Below are 23,101 nucleotides of genomic sequence, written 5' to 3' on the forward strand. Positions count from 1 at the left end.
GGAAGAAACCTTATGTTGAATTCCAATGGCAGATTCAGAGCGCCTCCGGAGCAAGTTTTGTTGCTCCGCCGAGATCAAGTCTGTTCGATTGGCAGATTGGGAACAGTTCTGGAGTATTCCAATGGCAGCTTCGGAGCGGCATTCGAGCCAAGGTCGCTCCAGGGAGCAACCCAGACTGCTCCGCCAAAATAGGCAGATTCAACCGGAACTCTACGTGACGTGTCACTTGTCGCGCGTGCTTCCTATTTCCTGTCTCTATTTAGCCAACATGGCTGCTTTGCAACGCGTCTTCGCCGTGACTAGTATTTCGCGTCGTACGTTGGCGATTTTGTTTCATGAAGGAAGCGAGAATCAGACATTACCAGGGCAACGTTAGGAGATTAGGAGGACCTTGACGTTGCAGAACATGGCGTTATAATGGAACATGAGCATCTTCTTCTTCTTCCTCCGTCTCTGGCCGCCATCCACCAAGGGAGGTTACCCAGCACTAACTCCAAGTTGTGCGGAAGTGTTCCAGTCGCAGATTCGGAACACTTGCTCTAGGCCAGATCAAGCCGCTCCACTGCGGAGCCTGCCACTTGCTCCGACTCTGCCATTGGAATTCAACATCAGTCCCCGTATTTTCGCTCCCGCCTCCACACTTGTGAGCTCCAGTGAGGATCACTCGTTGGATTGTAAGATGCACAGATGATAATCACGTGAGTGTGGCCTGGGTTGGACGAGACGTTCAGGGTGAATGCGGAAAAAGGTGACGGGAATGTAGTATTTTAGTGTCTTCTTTGCTTTCCCAAACAAAAATGACCGAGTGCATCTCACTCGTCGCATTCGAATTTGGAGAAGCGTGCCCAGGTAAGCGTCTTCAACATTTTAGTTAGCTGTATCAGTTACCGTATCGAGGATTACACGTTAAAGGCACTGCTTTCCACGAACCCATCGAATACCTCGTGGAGCAAATGCCGTGTTGTGAGGCCCGAGAACCTTTGTTGGTTTGATGGCTTACAACGGGGGAGGGGGGGGGGATGTTTACTGAAAGAAAGGAAAGGTTAGCTATGCAAAGAGCCAGCTTATACAACGGCTTGTAGACATTGGTGTAGCATTTATCAGAACATATTAGATATATCACATATTTTTTCAGAACATAAACGCACAATATCGCGCTGACGTCGTGTAGCCTCCTAACCGTGGTGCCAAAATAAGGGAATAAAAGCAGCTGTTGACCTTGAATTCACAGAACAAGAAAAGAAGGAAAGTCAGCCTCGCTACTAACCAGGCGCATCCAACTCATGCATCAAACAAAGGTGGTTGTATTTGATGCAACCATGCCTTTCCTCAGCAATTTTTCAGTCTTGCCACAGAGGCTCTCTCGAGCAAACGCACCAAAATAACCGATGCCCATTTCGAGCGCCAACTATTCTTCAAAGCAAATTCCATGGAAATTGTCGGACCAAGTGAAGCACGTGTCAATTTTGATATGGTTGTGGCTCTGTAATAGCATGGTAACGTAAAAGCATAGATTGAGAAGTTACCCGTCAAAAAGAACTCGTTACAAGTTAAGTTATCGTGTGCAAAATGTAACTAAGTTAATAACGAAGTTCTTCAGCCTGAAATATAACTCGCAGTTACTGAGTTACTTAAGAAAAAGAACGAGTTACTTCCAAGTTACTTCGGACACAAAATAGCATTACGCAGGTGCAGCGCGCGTGAGCAGTTGAGTTAGACCTTGAGTTGCCTGCGGAGGAGTGCAGCACGCTTAGATCGTTTTCGTTTATGTCCAACAGTAGACCTTTTCCTGTTTGTAAACAAATGACGTCATAGTGTTCGACAGCGCCAAAATTTGGTAGAATTGAACTACGCTCGAAGATAGAGGTGAACAAGGTCGCGCCCGAAGTCCACGGTCTTGAGGGGATTGCGGTCCTACTTTTTTTTCAATGGGAGGCAGCGAACAAGTGCCCGTTCGTGGAACCCAGCCCTCTCCTTTCGATTTGTTTCGGTTTCAGTCTGTCTACCAATGTCATAATGACGTTTCTCTGGTAGAGGTCTATTCGAACGCTTTGCATCTTACTCCCTGTGGGCGCACAATGGCTCAGCTTCATTTCAATGGTAGTGGTTCTTACTTCCTCAATAAAATACTGTCATTGATTGAATATCACGTTTTATGGTAAAAAAATGCCATGGAGGAATCGGAGAGAAAACAAGAAAATATGTGGACATGAGTGAAAAGCGAGTTAATAGTAACTTGGAACTTAACTTAAGTTACTTCGGCAAAGTTACCTGAAAAAGGAACGAGTTCCTCTGAAAGTTACCAGGGCGCAAAAGTACCGAGTTAAGTTACAAGTTACCAAATAAAAGGAACTTAGTTACAGTAACGAGTTACTTGTAACGAGTTACCTCGAACTCTGCGTAAAAGTAACTCGTTACTATCGAGTAACGGGAACGCGTTCCTTTTCTTACTTTGGTAACGGGTAACGTATTTAGTTCCTTTTTTTCGTGGTAACGAGTAACGGTATTTAGTTCCTTTTTTTCGGTAACGTGTACAAGTCTGCATTCAGTTGATCTGCCATCGCGGCGTAAATGGGCACGTTGCGCCTATTCGAACGCAAGGCTGTGAGGTTATCCTCCCAAATGCGCACCAGGGCTTGCGTTGTTGAGTCAGACAGAATGATACGCTTTTGAGTGGACGTTTCTTCATAAAGCACGCCTGACACAACGGGAACGGGCGCCGCCATTTTCTCGGTTAGCTGCCCTCAACCGAGGTTGCCGAGCTCGGTTACCACAAACCGCGGTTTGCGCGCTAACGGTGATTACGCCAGCCGTGTGACAGTCGCAAACCGCGGTTACGCGTAACCGTGGTTTCCTTAACCTCAGTTAAGACTGCCCGTGTGACAAGGGTATTAATATAGTTCATTGCGAAAGGCAATATTCAGCAGTGAATTTCCATTCATGAAGTCTCCAACTCCGGTTAAAGTTTTCTAATTTATGTTCGGGAATTTTAAATCACACGCAAGGATAACTTAGGATAACTTTTGCATGATGTGTTACTGTTCTAAATTATGTAACCATATAATGTGTTCAATGTGTTCAAGAAAGAAGGCATATATATATATATATACAGGGTGTGTGCAGAAAAACATGACCCGCATTTTTACATGTAACTCGTTGTCTACTTAGCCGAGGAACTTCCGGTGGCGCACGACCGCGCATTTATGCGTGCGAAATCTGTAGAAAAATTGTGGAAGCCATACCCAGCTTAAAAAATAAACGGAACAACGAAAACGTCGGCTTCCGTGCATCAGAATAGGGCAACATGGTGGACAATAGGGTGTATGTGAAAGGGCAACGTGGTGTACGTAGGAGAGTTGTGTTCAAGTACCGCTAGGTGAGCTATCGGTGCATAAATCGAAACGATGTCCCACATGGATGCTCATCGGCAGTACCCCTAGCGGTGCCTGCACATAACTCTCATGAGACCGAAATACACTACCATGCACTGTCATGACCGCCCTATTCTAATGCATGGAAGCCCATGTTTTCGCGCTCAGTTAATTTTTTTACACAGAGTATGGCTTCCAGGATTTTTTTGTAGCTTTCGCACGCATAAATACGCCGTCGTGCGCCACCGGAAGTTCCTCGGCTAAGTAGACAACGAGTTACATGTAAAAATGCGGGTCATGTTTTTCTGCACACACCCTGTATATATACACAGGGTGTCCCAGCTAAGTGTATACATATTTTTTAAAAAGATATCTATCACTTTTTCCGAGATGAAATCAATTGCAATATAGCATATGCTGAAGGGCACTCCCTAGGAGGGCATTGGCAGACTCCTAAGGCAATGTCTTAATTAACTTTCAATAATTAACTTTTTAATCATAAAAGCTACGAAGTTGCTCCAATGAGAACATCTGATTTCTGATCTCTTCGGTCACCAGATACCAAAGCCGTTTTCAGAACAAAACTCCGTTCGATAGATCGTCCGCAAAAAAATCGTGAAGGAACACAATGTTTTTCTTTATTTTATTCATCGCGCATCTCTAGAGAAGCTGCTGAAGTTCATGAATTTGCCATTTTGCCGTGACGCGTTCCACAACTACACTCGTCACTTACAGCTGTAGCTGTAAAAACAAATGAAATCACAAGGCGGTCTGTCAGAAGAAATGAGAAAGACACATAACCAAAATGAACGAAGGCGTCATTGGTTGTAGCAACAATAAAAACAATAAGAAATGTTATCCAAGAGCAGCTGTATGGTGACTGGTGGGCTTACTGGCATTAACAATGCATGGGAGCGCTTGGTCGCTGAAATGGCACCCGGTGACGTAAGACTGTTTACATGGGTGCGCTGACGCTCGCTGCGCGCCTTGCGGAAGGATTTTTGTGCGGCTCCGAAGTACCCTTGTGTTTCGAGTCGCATACATCTCCCGTGAAATTCAGAGGTTCGCACCGCGCCGGCTAAGAAACCGAACAGTGCCGATGGATGGCTTATCAGGAGCTCTTGCACCACGAGCTCTTGCACAGTATAAGGTCGTCGCTCGCTGCGTGGTGTTTGTTTGTTTGTTTGTAACAAAAAAAAAAAGAGGAGAAATTGAACTCGCCTCCGGACTTGTTCTGCTACTCCTATAATAAATTCTCACCCCCACCCCCAAAAACTACTTGTCAGGTGCTCTACTCGCAAGCTCTCTATTCACTATGCACATGTTCGTTATTCAGAAGCCCACTATTCACATATTCACTAGCAGTCCACTATTCACATATTCACTAGCAGTCCACTATTCACAATTATCCACTGCGTGGTGTTCTTTTTATCTCTTGCAATTGATAATTTGTTGCTTTACATCGTGAGACAACTATGATCATGAGCGACGCGACAGTGGTCGATCTGTGGATCAAATTTTCCCACCTGAGGCTCCTTTCACGTGTGCCCAAAGCTCAGCACACGGCACAGCGTACTTAACGACCATTCAAAAGACGGCGTGTCTAAGCAAATATACTTGTGAACAAAGGAGCGGTTTGGTAGTTGCGGGAGTGTTGTCCAATTTACCGTTTTGAAAAGTTTTCGTCCTGCGAAGATCATCGCCGCTTCCGTACAAGTTGTGTCTAAGCAACTTGTAGGCTGCCACCAAGTTTATAACGTCCTCGGCCGGAATCGAACCCACAACCTGTCGCCAAACATTTGGGTTTAGAGGGTGGAGGGAGTGGAGGAGATCTCGATAAATCACTGACTGTAAAGTACGGGTAGATTTGGTCAGACTAAGTACAATGGCTATTCCTTGCAATCTAGCCGAGCTGGCTGACCTTTCGTTTTGTTTTCTTTAATAAACCTGCCTCCAGTGTTTGTTTCCTCGCGTTCGAAATAGCCTATCATATAAGGACGACGTCTAGCAACCATAGTATGACAGGATTGTGTTTCGAAGGTAAGAGAGGGCCCACTACGGAATCTTAATGCTTCAATAGAAAAAATCAGCAGAAACAAATCGCAGGGGATTACACCATTTCAACACAGTTTTCTGAAAACGATACTGTGGCTCACAGGCTCACAGCACAAGTCGAATTCTGCACACAACGATTCTCGAACCTGACTTGGGGTCAGGGTTTGTGATCCGTATTCTGTCACATCGTATCGGGCCGGGATCAAGAGTAGGGAAGCCCGCTAAGTGTGCGGTTAAACAGCTAAGGTTTCAACGGTTGAGTCAGGCCCAGGTAACCCCTTGTCGCTTCGGACACTGGCTGACTATACGTATAGGATCGGGCAGTGCTTTACCACAAGTACCGTGCTTTACTGACGACTGCCTCATCAAATACGTTTACGACATGTACTACGATGCAACGTGTTTGATGCAATATAAATTACGGGTCCACCTGCTGATCCCAAGATCCCACGTTCAAACCCGGCCGAGGAGAGTGGCAACTTGGTTGAAGGATACAAGTTGTTCAGATACGCCATCTTCCGCGAGGGACGCTAAATGTGGTGTGCTGTGTGTCGAGATTTCGTTGCAGGTTAACCCTCAGTTGGGCAAAATTGATCCACACATCCGACCACTGCGGCGTCGCTCATGATCGCAGTTGTCTGACGACACGTGCAGCCCCGAATTGGTATTAAAGTAGCACAGAAGTAATTTTTAACACCCTGTTTTCTTCCTATAAAACTGTTAAGTAGGCCAGTAAGATGCACCATGTGAAGTAATTCATACCACAGAGTCATAATTATCGCAGAAATTGAATTTAAAAGCAAAAGCGACCGTGCGCAACGGTGGTGAAGAGCAGTACCAGCCTGTGATCTGCCTGGAACCTCGCGCTGGCGCTATAAGGAGAACGCTCGCTGATTGGTCTAGAGAAATGTTGTCTGCTACTGCGCTGTCGTCTGCTACTAGGCTGTTCGGGGTCCTGAAAAAGCCTTTCTCCTGGCTCGGTAATGATTCGGCCGCTCCTTCTATCCCCAATTATCCGGGAGAACTGGCAAAACTGGTTTACGGCGGCAAAGGGACAAGGCGCTGACCCCCACTGACCGGTGAACCAGAACGGGTTCTCCTCATGAAGTCATCGGTGACGTGGGATCCTACCTTCTCACCCTCGTTATACCTGGAGAGCCGAGTTAAGGGTGAACGCGCGGAGCCATGTTTATGTGAGTTTTTTTCTGGGAAACAAACTGCACACAACAAAACCTTTCGCGCTATTCGGTAAAATGACACACACACTTTCATTAGACGTCTTAATCTGAAATTTTTTTGGATGGCCCTCTGTATTCCTTTAACATAAATTCAAAGAATGCAGCAACAACATATCCACTTGTTATCTCTTCACGATAAGCCACCCGACGTTTTTTAATGCGTTAGCAATAGTGTCCTCGCTAGGCAAGAATCGCGGCGTGTTGTGTCTGTAGCCACGGAAGCGGAGAGGGCACATGGATATCCCGACGCGGCGTCGGCGCTGCGGCAGCAGCCCCCCACAGCTCTCTGGCAAAATCTGTATCAGAATGCGCGTTACTGTGCATAGAGCAATCCGTGCTTCTTCATTGGTCGGATTGGTTCCCAGAATTTGAAAACGGCGCTTCCTCGCCTGCGTGCTGCATACTCTCTCGGCGGTCTCATTTGAAATTTGAACGGTGGACGCCGGGTCGGCGGTGTTTTTCTTTGGGAGGCAAGTGCGTTCGCCATGTTATTCGTGTATTATGGTGTCTTTGATCGTGCCGTATACTGTTTCTCGACACGATCATTGGTCTACGAACAGCCAATCGGATTTCAAACTGAAGTGTTGTCGCGAATTCTTGTTCGATGAACACGTTCGAACGCCGTCAGATTTGCATAACGGTGACAAGAAAATAAGATTCACGAAGCAGCATCATTTTATGTTTGACGTATAGCAGGCGAGGACATCATGATCAAGAGATTGTGCGCAAGTATGTGACAGTTGTTCGTTGTCGGGAATAGGCTGCGCCGATATGTGCGTTTTGCAAGTTTGAACTTTGTTGCAGTGTTCCAGGAACCGCTACGCAATGAACTCAGTACGCTCAGTGCATGTAAATGCGTCAACCTGCCGGTTATGTTAGTATAAATTTCTGTTCATTACAACACTTTTCACAGTTGTTTTGGAACCACGGAATAGCTTGCGGTGTGCATGAAAGCTAATAGACCTAGAAGTCAGGGGTAGCCGGTACATGCCAGTATGGAAAGCAGAAGGCAACAAGAGCGAGAACCGGCCCGGCTGCGAGCCGGACGGAAAGACTTTTGATTGGAGGATTGAGGGAGCAATCGCTGTATTCTAATTGGCCGTGTTCCCAGTGTTGTGTGAATTTTCATATACTATGGGCTCTATGGGGAGTTGCGCAGAGCTGGCGGCAGTGGCAGGTGCATCTGTGGTGGTCGACAGTCTCAGATGTGTCTGCGTGGGCTCGCCATGGACTATGAAAGCTGTGGGGAGGACCCGCAACGAAAGAAGGATGAGACTGCGAGACTGCGCCGCCAAGCTGAATAGGAGGGAGCCCGAAAGCCTCGTTTGCCTGTGGATGCTGTCTTGCGTTACCGTTGTGTAGGGTCGTGTGAAGGGCTGTGAAGGGTCAACGAATGCAACAACTCAGGGAAAAGAGGCGCTGACGCCAGGAATCGAACCTGAGTCTTCTGATTTCCGGATTACCCTATTTCTGATTACCGGAAATCACAAGACCCAGGTTCGATTCCTGGCATCAGCGCCTCTTTTCCCTGAGTTGTTGCATTCGTTGATTTCCTGGCGTATGAGGCTTACATGTTTGTGTCGTCACTAAGTGTGGTCTGCCTCGGCCAAATCTCGTTTATGTGAAGGGTCGTTGAAGGGTTGTGTAGAGTTGTGAAGAGGAGTTCCAAAAGCATTTTTTTCCTTTCTGTTCCCCCTGTTCCTTATTCCCTTGTTTCCTATTCCCCCTTACCTGGTGTGCAGGCATCGCCACCCTTAACCGTAGCGCAGGAGCGCTTGGCCTGCTTGCATACCAGCGCCTCCTTGCGTCGATGCTGGGGTGGAGACTCTACGGCCATGGTAAATGAGCGCATCCTCTCGACGGCATGAGCATGAGCTCGGAGGAAGTGCGGTGCAGATAGGCTCCTTATAGTTGTCTGTGCTTGTGGTACTTAGCCAATTAAGTGTCCTTGAAAATGCAACTATAAGGTGGTGGCTATTTCCGAGCGGTCTGCCTGCCTGTCTGGCGACATGCTGCTCGGTGGTGGGGAAGGGGGGAGGACGTATTGGACCGACTTCACATGGAACTGTGCCGACATTTGTCTTATAGTGTTTGAGGAAAGCCCAGTGAAAACACTCAGACAATACCGATTGGAACCCGAGTCACCTTCCAGTCTTGGCATGAGATGACAGCATAATAGGGTACCTTATATTCTAACACATATCGTTAGTCGCATTCTGACGTTAGTAACATTCCGCCTTAATGGGGCTGCTTCCTCAGACCGAACGTGGTGTCGGGTGTCTGATGTTGCGCGATGACCATTACTGGTTTTTCTTGAGCTCCAGTGCGCGATTCGAAGGACATGCCGATGCTCAGCTACTCAGTCTTGCAGGCCAAGGGGTCTGCACCTCCAGGCCTGTGCCGGTCCGCCTCATGCACAAATAGGCTCGAGAGTTTCCTCCGATCTAGGTGGCGTGCGGTACCGATTCCTCCATATGGTCGGCCTGGGTGCTGTGGGGTTCCTTGGCTAAATCAGAGAGGGACGAAAAACTTTGACTACGTTTGTAATGGTTCCACGCCAATCAGGCATTGGCGTTTAACGCGTGCAACCTTATCATTTTCGTCCGCGAGGGGGTCAGCTCTTTGGTACAGCTCTTGTACTGCCTGAATGTGTTCCAAAGGTCCCGTCACTATTGTGCAGTCGGGCTGCGAGCTCTTCGTATATACGCATTATGTAGTCTGGGGGACGAACTCTTCCCGAAACAGCTGGTTAACATTGTAGCCGAGACCGGTCAGGTTGGTACGTACTCGTACTTATAAAAGACGCGACGCAAAACACACAGACGATGTCGTACCTTCCGGACTGTTTGCTGCATGAAATACGCAAAGTATATCTAAACTGGTAGCGAAAACAAGCGGGAAACCAAATCAGACCCATCGTCGAGGGGATCGTCATGAGATGCGAGCGAACCTAGGCGTTGGTAGTACAGGTACGGTCGTAAACAAAATAACATTGCAACATGAGCATGGCGCGTGTGTGTACTAATAGGTTATCCATAGTTTCAATGTAGAAAAAAATTATCTATTGCCCATTCGTGAACACATACGAAGTCATCTAACACCCGCGCGAGTACGTTTCCGTATCCTGCTCCCCTGCGCATGTGTCACAGTGGGCTTGTTTATCCGTGTATCTCTGTATCCGTGCCGTGTGTCCGTGCATTGTAATACGGAGTTCGTGCACTTTTGGGGTTAAACAGGAAGCGACGTTCACATCTCGGAGCTGTAGACCAAATATGCGTGAACAGATGGATACAATGCATCTGCTGTTGCTGGCCCTGCGAAAAAAAGTTTTCGTCATGGCACTACCGGCCAAGATTTCGTGAGTGCTAGCAGAAATTAGCTGTGCACCAACAATGTCATGTTTTTTTGAAATGAACCCATTATGGCCACTCATTAAAGAAATGCACGGTCTAGGCACGGTCCCTTGATAGCTTTCTGGTCATGCAGCTCCGTCAAAAAGTTGGCCTAGGGACAACGGGAGCCGCGTGGTGGCGCAGCGATCGGAACCCGGTAGAATCTCCCGCTCGTCATGGGTGCGGCAGATGCAGTGTTGTTTTTGCGCCTTTCCAAACATTCCACGAGAAAATTATTTGTTGCGATGGCTTCCTGCTATGTTGCAGTTTTCTGTTCGGTTTTATTTTCTGGTGAAAGCTGCTGCCGATCACTTCGAGTGGCACGGATGTATTGTCGCGAGTCTCCTATCTTCAAACCCTCAACTGGAGATTCTAGCGCCGTTTATGTGCAGAGGGCACGGTGGTAAGTTGATCTGTACTTTATTTAGCGGGTACAGGACCCTCTACAGTTAATCGCGGACAGTTACTGCGCCCATAACGGAGTAATTGACGCGATCGGCCGATCGAAATCGCACCAGTCTCTCTCACGTTGTACCGGGCGTGGTACCAGATGACTTACTCTCAATTGTTGCCGCGAAGCTGATGAAGACAAAAGTATTGCGTCTAAAAGGATCTCGACTGACTCAGACATGTAATGAAATTTAACCGCTGTGTCCCTGTCGTTCATCTCTTGTTTTAGTCATTTCGTGTCGACCTCATTTCTATTTCGAGGCTGAAAGGAACCGCCATGTATTCGACATGCTCCCGTGAATCAATCTCGAGCAGCCTTTTTATCGTGCCATGCTAAACAATTTTAGTAATGCGTACTTTATTCAGCGCGTAAAGGACCTTCTACAGTTCATCGCAGACAGTTACATGACCGCTTAATATTTGACGCGATCGGTCGATCGCGATTACACGATTATTACACCAGTTAATATCCCTTGACGAAAAGCCACAGTTGCTCGAGCAATTTTCTTTAAGATTCTCTCCATAAAAGCACTGAGTTCGTTGTTGGTGTCGACGGCATACGCTTTCTTTTTACGGGTCTGTTTCCCTGGGATCGTTGTCTGACGGAACGGCTTCACGGTTTCGGCGTGCTCAGATACGACGGCAGCCGTCGAATATGCGCGGCACTGCATCTACTCGAAGCTTTGGCCTTCCACGCTTGTACAGCACTTTACCGCCGTTGATGACGAGTTCGTCGTGCTTCTCGCAGACACGTGTGTGAAGAAAGTCAAAACTGAACTGCCCACCATCAATGCGAGGAACGGCACGTTTCCAATTCTCACGCTTGTCAGAATACGCAGGAAACGCGAACATGTATATCTTGCCACCTCACGGGTACCCAAAGCGACAGTTCGTAACACAACATGTTTCTGGCATGCTGCTAGCACACAGTTATCACGCGACTACAGCCAAAGCACGTTTACTGTAATGGGAGACGCAGGCATTTCTCTCCCGCGTTCCGATGGCAGCGCCACCACGCGGGCGCTCCGGTCCCTGGGCAGAGCTTCCCCATAGAGTTACGGAGAAGCTGCGTGACCATGAAGCTATCAAGGGACCGTGGTCTAGGTAAGAAATAACCCTTAAGTGAACCTTCATAATCTCAATTGTTCATCACGATGACCTTCTGTTTGGAGTTGGCAAAATCTCTGATAACTGTATGCCCTTCGAATTGATACGTGTCATTAAACCTGATATGATTTATTTTTCTCTGTTCTCGTCTGCTATTGTTGCCCCGGGTGATTGGTATATTTCGGTCAGGAAAAGGGAAAGGGAATACAACGCAAACGAAGTGCGCGAATGTAAACGTGCCGTGGCTAATTATGCACTGCTTATTATTCATACTGCTGGCGTCATCTCTGACGTCATTTATTTACAATCGTAGGAGTCCGCGCAAAGGATGGATGGCGCTGACGGTCTCTATCATGGCGTCATTCTGAAGACAGTGGCCTATGGGGGTTACGCTACCTGTTTAGATATACCTCGAAATACGTGTGAAATACACCAAGATAACTAGAGAACGAGAGTACACGACTACACCAGTCCCCGACAGCTACCCACAGTCGCGGCCGGAAACAGAGTATCACTGCGCGCAGAACTAACTCTTCTTACTTTCTCGCTAGCGCATCTGCGTCTGCGTGTTGGCTCAGCGTGCATCAGCAGCTGTGGGCAGCTGCGAATAGACGACTTGATGACGTCGTCTTTTCTTAAAAAGTGTGCGACTGGCTTACTCTTGTGTTATGGTGTGCATCTGTGCGTGTTGCATTGCTTCTCCACCCAGATATCGGGCAGTCTATCAGATATTGGGATATTGTCGTCAGTTGAAGCCGCGTTGAACCCGTCTGATGTCGAGCACAGTGGCAACAAAGATAAGCCCGCAGCCGACGTACTTTGCTTCGCTGAGGTTTGCTCGACGTATTGTAAGCAACTAAAGGATTGTGCCAAACTTGTTCGTCATTAAGAATAGACTGTGTGTGTGCGCTTTGCAAGTTTGAACTTGATCACAGCGTGTTAGCAAACGCGACAGTTAGGGCGCTTTACGCGCTGCGCTTATTCATTTTTTATCCGTCTGAGCCAACGTGATGCGTCAATAAATGTCTGTTTTTTTGCCACAACATTCCAGAGTTGTTTTCCGGTTTTTTTGGAACGCTCGACACGAAAGCCAGTAGAAGTCGATGGAAGCCGGGAACGGCCCAGCGGCGAGTCGAACGAGAAGGCCCCTGATTGGATGGTTCAGGGCGCTAAACAGCTATTCTGATTGGCCACTTGCACTGTGTTGTGTGAATTATCCCCGACAACGGGCTCTACGGGGAGCTGTTGGGGGCTGACTACACCCGCCTGATTGATTCCTCTCCCCTTCATCCAACCCACGTGCCTTTATCTCTTCTCGTTTTTCTGTTAACACCGCGGTAGGCGAACTCGCGTATTTTCCTTCCCCTTTTTTCGTGTATCCTCTGTGTCGTTTTAGTGTGTTTTGTCTCTTAGAAGACAGCTGCTTAAATTCCGTCATAGTTCGGAATCCGTGGGGATTGCGACCTACGACATAAAGCAGCTGCGGGAAATACTCCACGCAGGGTGACCTCGTCGGTGACCCCAGCGGCGGTTTGGTAAGCATTCAAGTCTGTCAGCTACTCTTCCGCTGACTTGGGGATCGCTGTAGCCCGAAAATGACGGTAACGGCTAGTAAACGCGCAGCGGCATGTGTCCGGACATGTGTCCGGGGACGGCTCGGCGGCATGCGTACTGCTACCAAGCTGCTGCGTCAGTAGCGTACAGAAGGACGCCATCTGCCGAATGAAGTCCTCTGCCATCGGCGTATGTTCGTCCTCGTCACCGTTGAGGTCGGGCTTCTTCTTGGGTGACACCACCGTAAGAAGAACCTTCGCTGAAAACGCAGACAACGTCAGAAAACAACCGGGCAAAACGAAATAACACTATAGCTAAAATCTGCGAAGTGTTCCCCGGGGAAGCGGTACCGGAACCAGCCGTTGGGCACCAGTTCTATGAAAATTGAGGCCCAGAAACTCCGTATGGTTCTAATCCCGATCCTCTTTTGGGTTGCATTGCCTCAGGTGCGTTGGTTGATGTATTGCGGAGACAGCGGAACCTATGCTATTTTAGAATGTAACTTAATAGACATGTAATGTAATAATTGCTGATGGTTTGTGAGCTTTGCGATTGTTGTCGAGGGGTCGCAATTAGGACCACACGGGCTTTGTGAGTCGAAATTTGTTGCATCATTCTCGCATTGTACAGCACGTCAGAGTAGTCACAATAGCCAAACAAGTCTAAAATATTTTTGCTCATGTTCCGTAACTTGCTAGATACAAGCCCTTGAAGCAACATCGGCGTTCAGCTCTGGCGTCAGCGTAGCCAGCGCCTATCGGTATATCCTATGTGTTCTCGTCAGCAGTTGACCTTTTATATGTCCGCCTCATTTGGCAAAGATGTCATCCGTGATGTAACAACCCATTGATTTTCGCTATTCGCTGTGCCGATTTTCCAAATGTCTGCTACGTTTGCTTGGAATACCGGTGCGCAAACATGCAAATTATCCCGCATGGTTTTGAGGCGATATTCCTTTGAGCGATGATTATATCAAGATAGCTTCGTGGGACAGAATAGCTTTCCCATAACTTAGATGTCAAATAGCGTCCATGAAGTCCTTTACTATGAGGTGTCTGGGTGCATGCGATCAAGTGAACGGCTATGTAAATGACAGTGATGGCAAGTAGAAAAACATAGTTAGAAACTATCTCTGGGAACGTAATGGTAACTAGTAGTTAAACTACACTCTTCTGTAGTTAACTACAGTAGTTAAGTTACTGCCGCCTACAAGGAACACTCCGGTCTAAAGTCAATAAACAGAAACTTGCAACGTAATTATACGAAGTGGTAAAAATCTATGGATAATGATAGGCAAAAAAGAAAAAAAAACACAGGCTACTAAAACTCAAGGCTTTTAATGCTGTCCAGTAGTACTACTTCACATAGAGCGCGTCGTCCTGTTTAAACCGTCGGTGTACTTTATGCTACACTCCGTGCACGAAACTGGTACTAGTTAAAAATGTAGTTAAACTACGTTCTAGCTTTAACTATTCGGGCTATAACGTGTTTACACTAGCAGTTAATCTATAATTTCAAGGAGTAGTTTGTTGTAGTTAAACTATAAAAATGCAGTTGCTGCCCATCTCTGGTAAAGGAGTTCAGTTTACTTTTATCAGCCTGTTACGGCCAGAGCCACAGGGTAGGTGTGAACAATTTCAAAAACACATTTTAATCCATTTTGAATTTGGTTAAACTGTCAACTAGAAACTCTCAACACCGTCTGATCTTCGTGTGTTTGTTTCTACATGTCTTGAAAATGTTTTTATCATTCACGCAATGTGCAATGCACATATGCTGGACGTAAATAAGGCCATAGGAATGCCGAGCGCAGTTCTGGATGCCCGGAGGTACATGAAACGTATTGGAATTAAACCTCAAGACCCAGGAGACTCGTCTTCGAAACTTAGCAGGACTGACGCAGTAATATACATCGCATTGCGAGAAAGAAGGCACAGCCTCTGGTCGACGCTGCAAGCATTTTCCTTGGCAGTTCTGAAGTTTTGTTCAGAAGTCTTTGGAGGCACATGTAATCTTACGTTTGGGCTGTATCAACGATTAGCTATGCAGTATGATAAGGTGCAAGTACTGGCAGTGCTGTTTGCCACACAGAAGTTATGAAGCATGCGGTGACAAGGTGTATTTTCTTTGCTGATTGCAGCGAATTCAAGTGCGATTCCAAGCAACCCCGTTGGATCTCCACCTGTACAGCCCATTAGAGGATTCGAAACCTTCGAGGAGGTTCAGAAATCGTGCCCTGGGAGTCCTGTTCAGTGTTTTTTCTTGACCTCCTCGGGTGATAACGCCAACATCAACTATACCATCGTCCAACATGTAAAACGAAGATTTGATTTCGCTGAGAAGTTCGACCCTGAATTCAACTTTATGGGCAGGAGGGAAACAGGTAATGTTTTGCAATATGATTTTGTTAATGTACTCCTTCCTGTACAGTTGAACATGTAGTAATACGCCACAAGCAGTCTATAATAATAATAATAATAATTTTTATTAGTGCCCAAGAACGGCCGCTAAGGCCATGGTGTTGGCGCACACAATACACATAACTCACAGTGGATACAATACAGACATAAACACACAAATAATTATGTACAGACATATATATAATACGTATACAGTGGGATACAAACAGAGGTACATTACAAACATAACACGCATACGTACTTACATATTTACAGACAAGTATAACACGCAGTACACGCAATGAAATATCAGCAACAAAACTACAATACATAGATTACGCACAGCACATAAGTTATAGGATGGAATGAGACGATATACTGTACAAAACAAAGGAAAGAATATCACGATTGAAAATTCACTGATGAAGGAAAGAAATAACGTCGCGTTTAAGGGATGCGCTGGAGGCGTGGAAAATATCACATGTGGGGGGAAGCGAGTTCAGAAGAATTTGGCATCGGGTAATTGGATCGCTGGGGCAGAAGCGTTTAACGTAGAAGACTGGTGGATTACGAAAAGCCGCGCTAGGAACACAAAAGTTTAGGCTCAGCAGGAGTGGCGAATCAACACGGGCATGGACACATTTGTACAGAAATAGGGCGTCGGCGATAGAGCGACGTGTGGCCAGTGGGTGAAGGTGAAAATATTGCAATAGTGTGTCATAGTCATACAATAACTTTTTTCGTAAAAAAACATTGTGTATGATATGGAGCGCTCGTTTTTGTACAGCCTCAAGACGCTTTGTATCAGTACCTGAAAGTGCGTTCCAAGCAACAGAGGCATATTCAAGCCTGGGAAGAACATAGGACTTGTAAAGTTTAACGAAGACAGCAGGAGTCTGAAACTCTTTGCATGTATATGACAGGAGGCCCAGCGTGCGAAGGGCGGAAGAACGAACCGCTGCGACATGTTCATGGAATAGCAGCTTGGCATCAAAAATAACTCCTAAATCTCGGATACAGTCAACACGACATATTTCAATGTCGGAGAAGTATCGAAACACAGAGATATTTGTCTTGCGTGTGAACGAGACAACCTTCGTCTTTGCGTTGTTAATATTGAGACCGTTGGCACTGCACCATGACAGTATACTGGATATATCTGCCTGTAGCTGTAAGCAGTCGGAAACCGAAGAGATCGCTTTCATTAATTTGAAATCATCCGCATACTGAAGTAGAGTAGAATGTTTGAGGCAGGATGACATGTCATTCACAAATATATTAAAAAGCAGGGGACCTAGGTTGGATCCCTGAGGGACCCCAGATGTGGGAACATATGCATCTGAGTACGTGCCCGAGACAAAAACAGAACAGGAACGCTGACTTAGGTATGACTCGAAGAATGCAACAAGCGGGTCAGAAACACCGGATGTACGTAGCTTATCTAGTAGGAGGCCGTGACTCATTAAATCGAAAGCTTTTGACACATCGAAGTAGACAACATCAATCTGACCGCGAGCACTGACGACAGGGGCAACGGAAGACATGAAGGATACCAAATTTGTTACCGTAGATCTGCCTGCCATGAAGCCATGTTGAGAGTCAACGAGCTTGCGCGTTTGAAAAACGACGACAAGTGCGTATATATGATGTGCTCAAACGCCTTAGAAGGCGCGCATAGAATACTGATCGGTCTGTAGTTGGTCGCAATGTGCCGGTCTCCTGACTTGTGGACAGGAATCACAACGGATGACTTCCAGTGACTAGGGAAATTATTGCATCTCAGTGACAAGTTATAAATAAACGATAGTACAGGTGTAACAACATCAGAGTAAGCTTTCAGAAAAATAGCTGGAATTCCATCAGGGCCAGGTGTTGTTGTGGGTTTCAACCTGCGGATCGCGTTGCTTACATCACTCTCAGTGATAACAAACGTAGGCAAATCATCAGTGTACGGTGCGGTCTTGAAATCAGCGGAAGCAGTAGTGTTACTGGTACCGTCGTACACCGAACTAAACTGCGCAGCAAACATCTTTGCAACGGTTGGGGGGTCAGAGTACAAGGCGTGACCGTCACTGAGAGAAGGCGACATGACCGGACCACGTTTCTGAAGTTTGTGCCACTTCCAGAAGTTACGAGGATTATCATTTACATTCGCTTCAACGGCGCTCAAGTGCAACCTGCGGTCGTGCACAACGGCTTTTTTCAAACGTGCGCGAAAAATAACAAATTGTTCGTAGTCAGCCGCGTTCCCATGTTTTTTATACCTCCTGTGAAAATACTTTTTCTTACTGAGATAGCGACGCGATTCAGGGGAACTATCAGGAGCGACAATGCAAAATTCCAATCCACCGTCACACATCACTGATCACACAACGTGATCCAATCGAGCAGCCCGAGCAATTTCGCGTGCCGCCATCTATGGTGACTCCTGAAAACTGGCGCGACCAGATGGACCTATCCCGAGGCTAATTCCTGATTGGCGCGCGTCGTCCCCACCTCTCCCCTCCCCCAACGCTGAATATCTATTCGCCTCGGACTTCGAGGGGAGACTGGCTTACCTATATTGTTGGACGGCGCTCCGGCTGCCGCTCGCTAAACGCCGCGGCAGGACACTGGATAAAACGCTGGAGAAACGCCTCATGCGGTTGCGCATTAAACGCGGTTTTGCTTATGTGTCAGAATCCATCCCACTTTCCGTACAATCATTCGCAATCTCAAACAAAAACATGTGCAGATGTCATGTACTACCCATTATAAGTAGTGCAATAACGAGAAAGAAACACCAAGGGGGAAAATCCATCAAATAGTACGTGCATGATCTCAGTGGCGAGGTTGCTTGCACTATATCGTTATAAATCCTCTACGGTATGAGTCACACTGACCTCTGTCAAACAAATATGCGCGAGAGGAGAAAATTTACGAAGCCTAACTACTATGAACAATTGAAATGCTGCGGTCATTGAAAGAGCCAGAGAGCGGCGGGAATCGACGTCTGCCATATTTCAATTGTTCATGTTCTTAGGCATCTTGAGGCTTGTGTCCGTCTGTTTGTGTATTCAGCCTGAGAACAGTTGCTCTCCTTCGCGATAACTACTATGCATTTGTATTCTTATCACAGATAGTATTGCCTCTTTGCAAATGAAACTGGAACGTGCACATATAGCGTGGCTTGCGATGAAGAAGAACAAGGACCCTGCCACACTTCCAACGGTAAATCAGCGACGTTCCTTTTCAACAGCTCGTTGTTAGTTCCAATTATGACCAAAAAGGTATTTTCTGCAAGGTTGCAACGAGGCGGTTCCCCAAGCCGGAGTTACCGCTCGATCGAACCAGTGCATGTGGTACTTCATTGGTGCTATTCGTCTTGGCATTCATTATTCCTTTCGCATCACACGTGAGCGTTATCGTAACGGAGACTGAGACTGGCATGAAGGTAAGCGAGAGAGATTTGTATTGGATTTGCTCAAGTTGAAGCGATCGACCCAGCTTCGAATGTATATAGTCAGTTGCAATGAACAGCTCACACTCAATAAACAGAACCTGACCGCATAGCACGCATTTTTCTTATCCTTTTGATTAGTCCCGTTCAGCAAAGCACAAAGCAACTTGGCGTGCCGGTAGATTGGCATGAACCGTTTTCCTGCACGCAAAAACACTAACGACCGACAAGCGAAAGGAGCACCGACGCCTGTGCATAAGCACCCACATGCAGCAACTGCAGGTGGCCACGGCGCACAAAAAAACGCACCTCGAATACAGTGGTCGCTTGTAGCCGGACTTGTACAAAATACTGCGCAAAAGTATCTAAAATAAGATACTGAACACTCTACGTAAAAAGTATTTAAAATAGAGTACTAAATACTCTAAGAAGGAATTAAGGTACTCTTTAAAGTACTTTAGTGCAGTAAGTGAAACGCGTATTCTGAACGTAGTCTTACAAATGAAAGGAATAAACTTCATCAGCCATGCTGAAGGCTATCTTTTATTTGCAAGGTCTTGGTGTCAAGTAATGTTTGGTGAACTTAGGTGAACCCAAGTAAACTTTGTTGATATGTTCTGACCCAACACTTCGTAATCCCTCCTGTATGTCCGTTCGGGTCTTTCAACCTCTGACGCGTGTTTATTGCTTTGGTGACCAAGGAAATAAATATGAATAGGAACGGTTTTCTGACGAAGTTGGCTATTGATAAGCAAGGCCAAGCGTGGGACCAGCTTATAGTACAAGAAATGACAGATTCGCGAATTCCTAAAAAAAGAAAAAAGAAAGAAAAAAGGCGGTTAAGTTTCAGTGAGCTGAAAATTTCGACACGAAGGGAAGTGTCCTGGATATGGCTTGACGAGGAAAGGAAAGTATTTTGAGTACTGAGTAGCAAATACCGAAAAAAGTATTTTAAATACATTAAAAATACTTGTCGCAAAAAGTATTGAGTAGAGTACCAAAGTAGCGGGAAAAGTATTTAAAATACTGTATTTTGAGTACGAACTCAAGATACGTACAAGTCTGCTTGTAGCATACTAGACCACAAGACTGCAATTCTCAGCAGTCACTTGATTGCTGGGGCGTCACTCATTGCCAAACGCCACTTCCGGCTTCCGGTGACATCCGGATGAAGTTTTTGCTAGCTCGTTATTGGCAAAAATGAGCGCGCGCGTCGATACTTGGCCGAGCCCACGCAAACGAATCGGGAGCTCCACGTGGGCTTGACTTTAGGCTTGCTGGCAAGAGGCTTGATCGTGCGATACCCAAAAGAAGCCAGTGGAAGCTTGACAAGCGCACTCGGTTTGTGTCCAGATGAATCGCGCCACGGAAGCTACTCGGTGTCACGAGTCACTCTTCCATGAGGTCGTTTTCAACCGTTCTCAAGCACGGCGCAAGATGGCGCCATTTCTGTTGAAAATGGTCCATTTAGAAAAAGCGACCCAGTCAATGCAACATCGTAAACTTAGCGTAGAAAATGCGTTTGCAATCCACAAGGTTAAAGCTGAGAACGTGGATTTGATGTCGGAAATGTCGCCCCGAAAACAGGTTAAACTAGCACTGGTCAGCTAACGGATATTCGACGTAATTCACGCGCTGGTTAAACATAGATGCAAAGTACCGCATCGTCGACCAGAGACGAAAATTCACAGCAACAAAGTAACGTTACTTTTACAATGCCATGAAGCATGAGATTTACGTTGTTTTGCTGCTACCTGAATAGCAGTGTTTACGTTGTTTCCAGCTACCTGATTAGATAAATTTACGTTATTTTTCCCTACGTGAATCGCGAAATTTAGGTTGTCTTGCTGTTACCTGAATGTGAAATCTATGTTGTTTTGTTAAATTTTAAAGCCAGGGCCAGCTAACTTTAGGGCGCTCCGGGTTGGGAGGCCAGTAGGGCATCCCTCTAGCCTTTCTTGGCCTACTTGATGGAACATATACTGAAATGCAAATTGTTGGGGCACGTGCTTGATGTAACGCATTTCCAACTGTGACCAGAATACGTCTTCACAATTTATCCACACATCTGCAAAGTCAAAGTGTATCGATATCGATCGATATCGATCGAGATCGAGTGTATCGATCGCCGATATTATAGACACCCCTTTGTCTCGGGTGCCGTGTTGCTAATTCAGGCTGTCGTCTGTGGCATTACGATATCGTGAGTGGAGCTGTACAGCCGATATGTTAGCCTGCAAATATTTCGCCAGAGAGCAGCACAAAACGATGAAAATATATCAAATATGATAAAAAAGGCAAGCTATTTTCGCTTGCTGTTATCTCACACCTAATTAAGAAACCCCCGTATAAAAGATGCTGACTAGATGACAATGTGTGTTGATGTAATGCAAATGTGTACAGAGACGACAAAACGCGAGAAATCAACGTTGCATTGATAAGTTGCATTTGCCACGCGGACGTTTGCCATGTCAGATGTAAAACTATGGCAGGAAATACGTTGTGCAATCCAGATTCCTCGTGGTGTAATTTTTGCAAAGAAAATCAGCGCCGCGCTAACGTTCCCCTCTTTGCTGTTGTTCGGTCAGCAAGGAATATGCGTTATATGGACGCGGCGCGGTCCGCGCGTTGAAATTTCACGTGTAAACTACGTAAATTTGATGCCGGAAGATTGCATTCCACATTCTTACCCAACGTTGAATTTGCTTTCCATGAATGAATTATTTCTTTGGTTTCAATTTCTCCATTGCCTCAGTTGTGAACCGATCGAGTGAACGGAGCCCCTGCTTCAACCGCTGTCGCTGTAAAGCTCGAAGAGGATTATAACCATGACATTCACACGAAGCGCATGAGGCAAAGTGAAGTTCCAGGTTCCACATACCATGATTTTTTTCTTTTCATGAAAGCACAAAACGGACACACTGGTGTCATGTAAGGCAAACATAATTTGAAGAGTGTTACTCCTCACTATGCCACAATCAGTACACGACCGATGCAGAACGCAAGAAACAGAAACGAAAGAACAAAGCGGAAGAGATAAGAAAAGGGAAATGTATGCAAAATATATGAAGCGCAATTCCTGCAATGAAACCTAAATCGTATCACGTTTTAGGAGACTGACGTGTTTGTCTCTAGCACGACCCACTTAATAACAGCGACCACAAAACTTTCCCAAATCGCTACACAGTAAACTCTTTTACAATTTTTGTGTGTAAATAGCTTGTCCTATGGCGCACACCTTTTTGGTGTTGCCTTTACACCCGAATGAAGGGTGTTTTCTAAAACACCCCTTAATTAGGTGTGTAGAGGAGGTGGTGTCCCTCTACATGAGTCCTGACCGGCGATGATGGAACGTCCCAGCGGGCAGATGTGCGTGGCCACACGCTAGGACGGTGCCGGTAGAACTGCCGTGCCAGCGCCGTAGCGCGTGGCAGCAGAGGCACGTCTTCGTCATCACACACGGGCCGCCACATCACTCCCCCCCTCAGACGCGGAGCGGTGTAGAGCTGGCGGTTGAGATTCCGCGTCGATACAGGAAGAGGAGGAAGACGGGCGACACGCAGTACAGGGACGGCTGGTCTTGCGTCTTGTGATGAGTGGGCAGAAGTGGCGGGCTGAACGGTGCGGACAAGAGCTGGCCGGGAGGGTTCCAGGGGCGGGCCAAAGCGGAGAGCATGCATGTAGGCCGAAGTGATAAGAGAGTGGGGCGACAGAACCGCGACCGGTTCGTGAGCGTTGAGCTCGTAGTGTTGTCACCACGGAGAGTGCCGGGGAGGACCATCGTGAAGCACGTGGAGACCGGGAGTAAAACTCACTGTGGCCTCCGTGCGTGACCCCGGTGGAACGTTGGTCCCGGTGCCCCTTGACCGCAATTGGATGGACTGGACTGCCACTATGTTGCACAAAAGCCAGGTGGGAAGGCGAGGCGGGCAGGGTTCCTTGACCGCTGGCGTAGCAGATGCGGGTGGCGCGGTCGACAGCGGCGTACCGCGACCGGTACAGGAGCGTGATGCTCGGGAAGGTGCCGCTGGTGGTAGCCCGAGGAGTGCCATCGTGAAGCGTGTGGCGACGTGACGCAGAGTGCGAGACCATGGCG

General features: G+C 46.9%; 1 protein-coding gene across 2 annotated transcripts in view; it reads left to right on the top strand.

Moving 5' to 3' along the window:
* The window catches only part of LOC135378604 (phospholipid-transporting ATPase ABCA3-like), a 324,578-nt gene that overhangs the window by 43,513 nt on the left and 257,964 nt on the right, over positions 1 to 23,101 (top strand). For both annotated transcript variants that reach the window (XM_064611676.1, XM_064611677.1), the window contains exons 3-5: positions 15,308 to 15,550; positions 18,685 to 18,776; positions 18,850 to 18,999. In XM_064611676.1, the coding sequence (XP_064467746.1) occupies positions 15,308 to 15,550; positions 18,685 to 18,776; positions 18,850 to 18,999 (485 nt within the window). The remainder of the gene's footprint in view (positions 1 to 15,307; positions 15,551 to 18,684; positions 18,777 to 18,849; positions 19,000 to 23,101) is intronic.

The sequence above is a fragment of the Ornithodoros turicata genome, chromosome 1, assembly GCF_037126465.1.
Source record: "Ornithodoros turicata isolate Travis chromosome 1, ASM3712646v1, whole genome shotgun sequence".
Taxonomy (NCBI): domain Eukaryota; kingdom Metazoa; phylum Arthropoda; class Arachnida; order Ixodida; family Argasidae; genus Ornithodoros; species Ornithodoros turicata.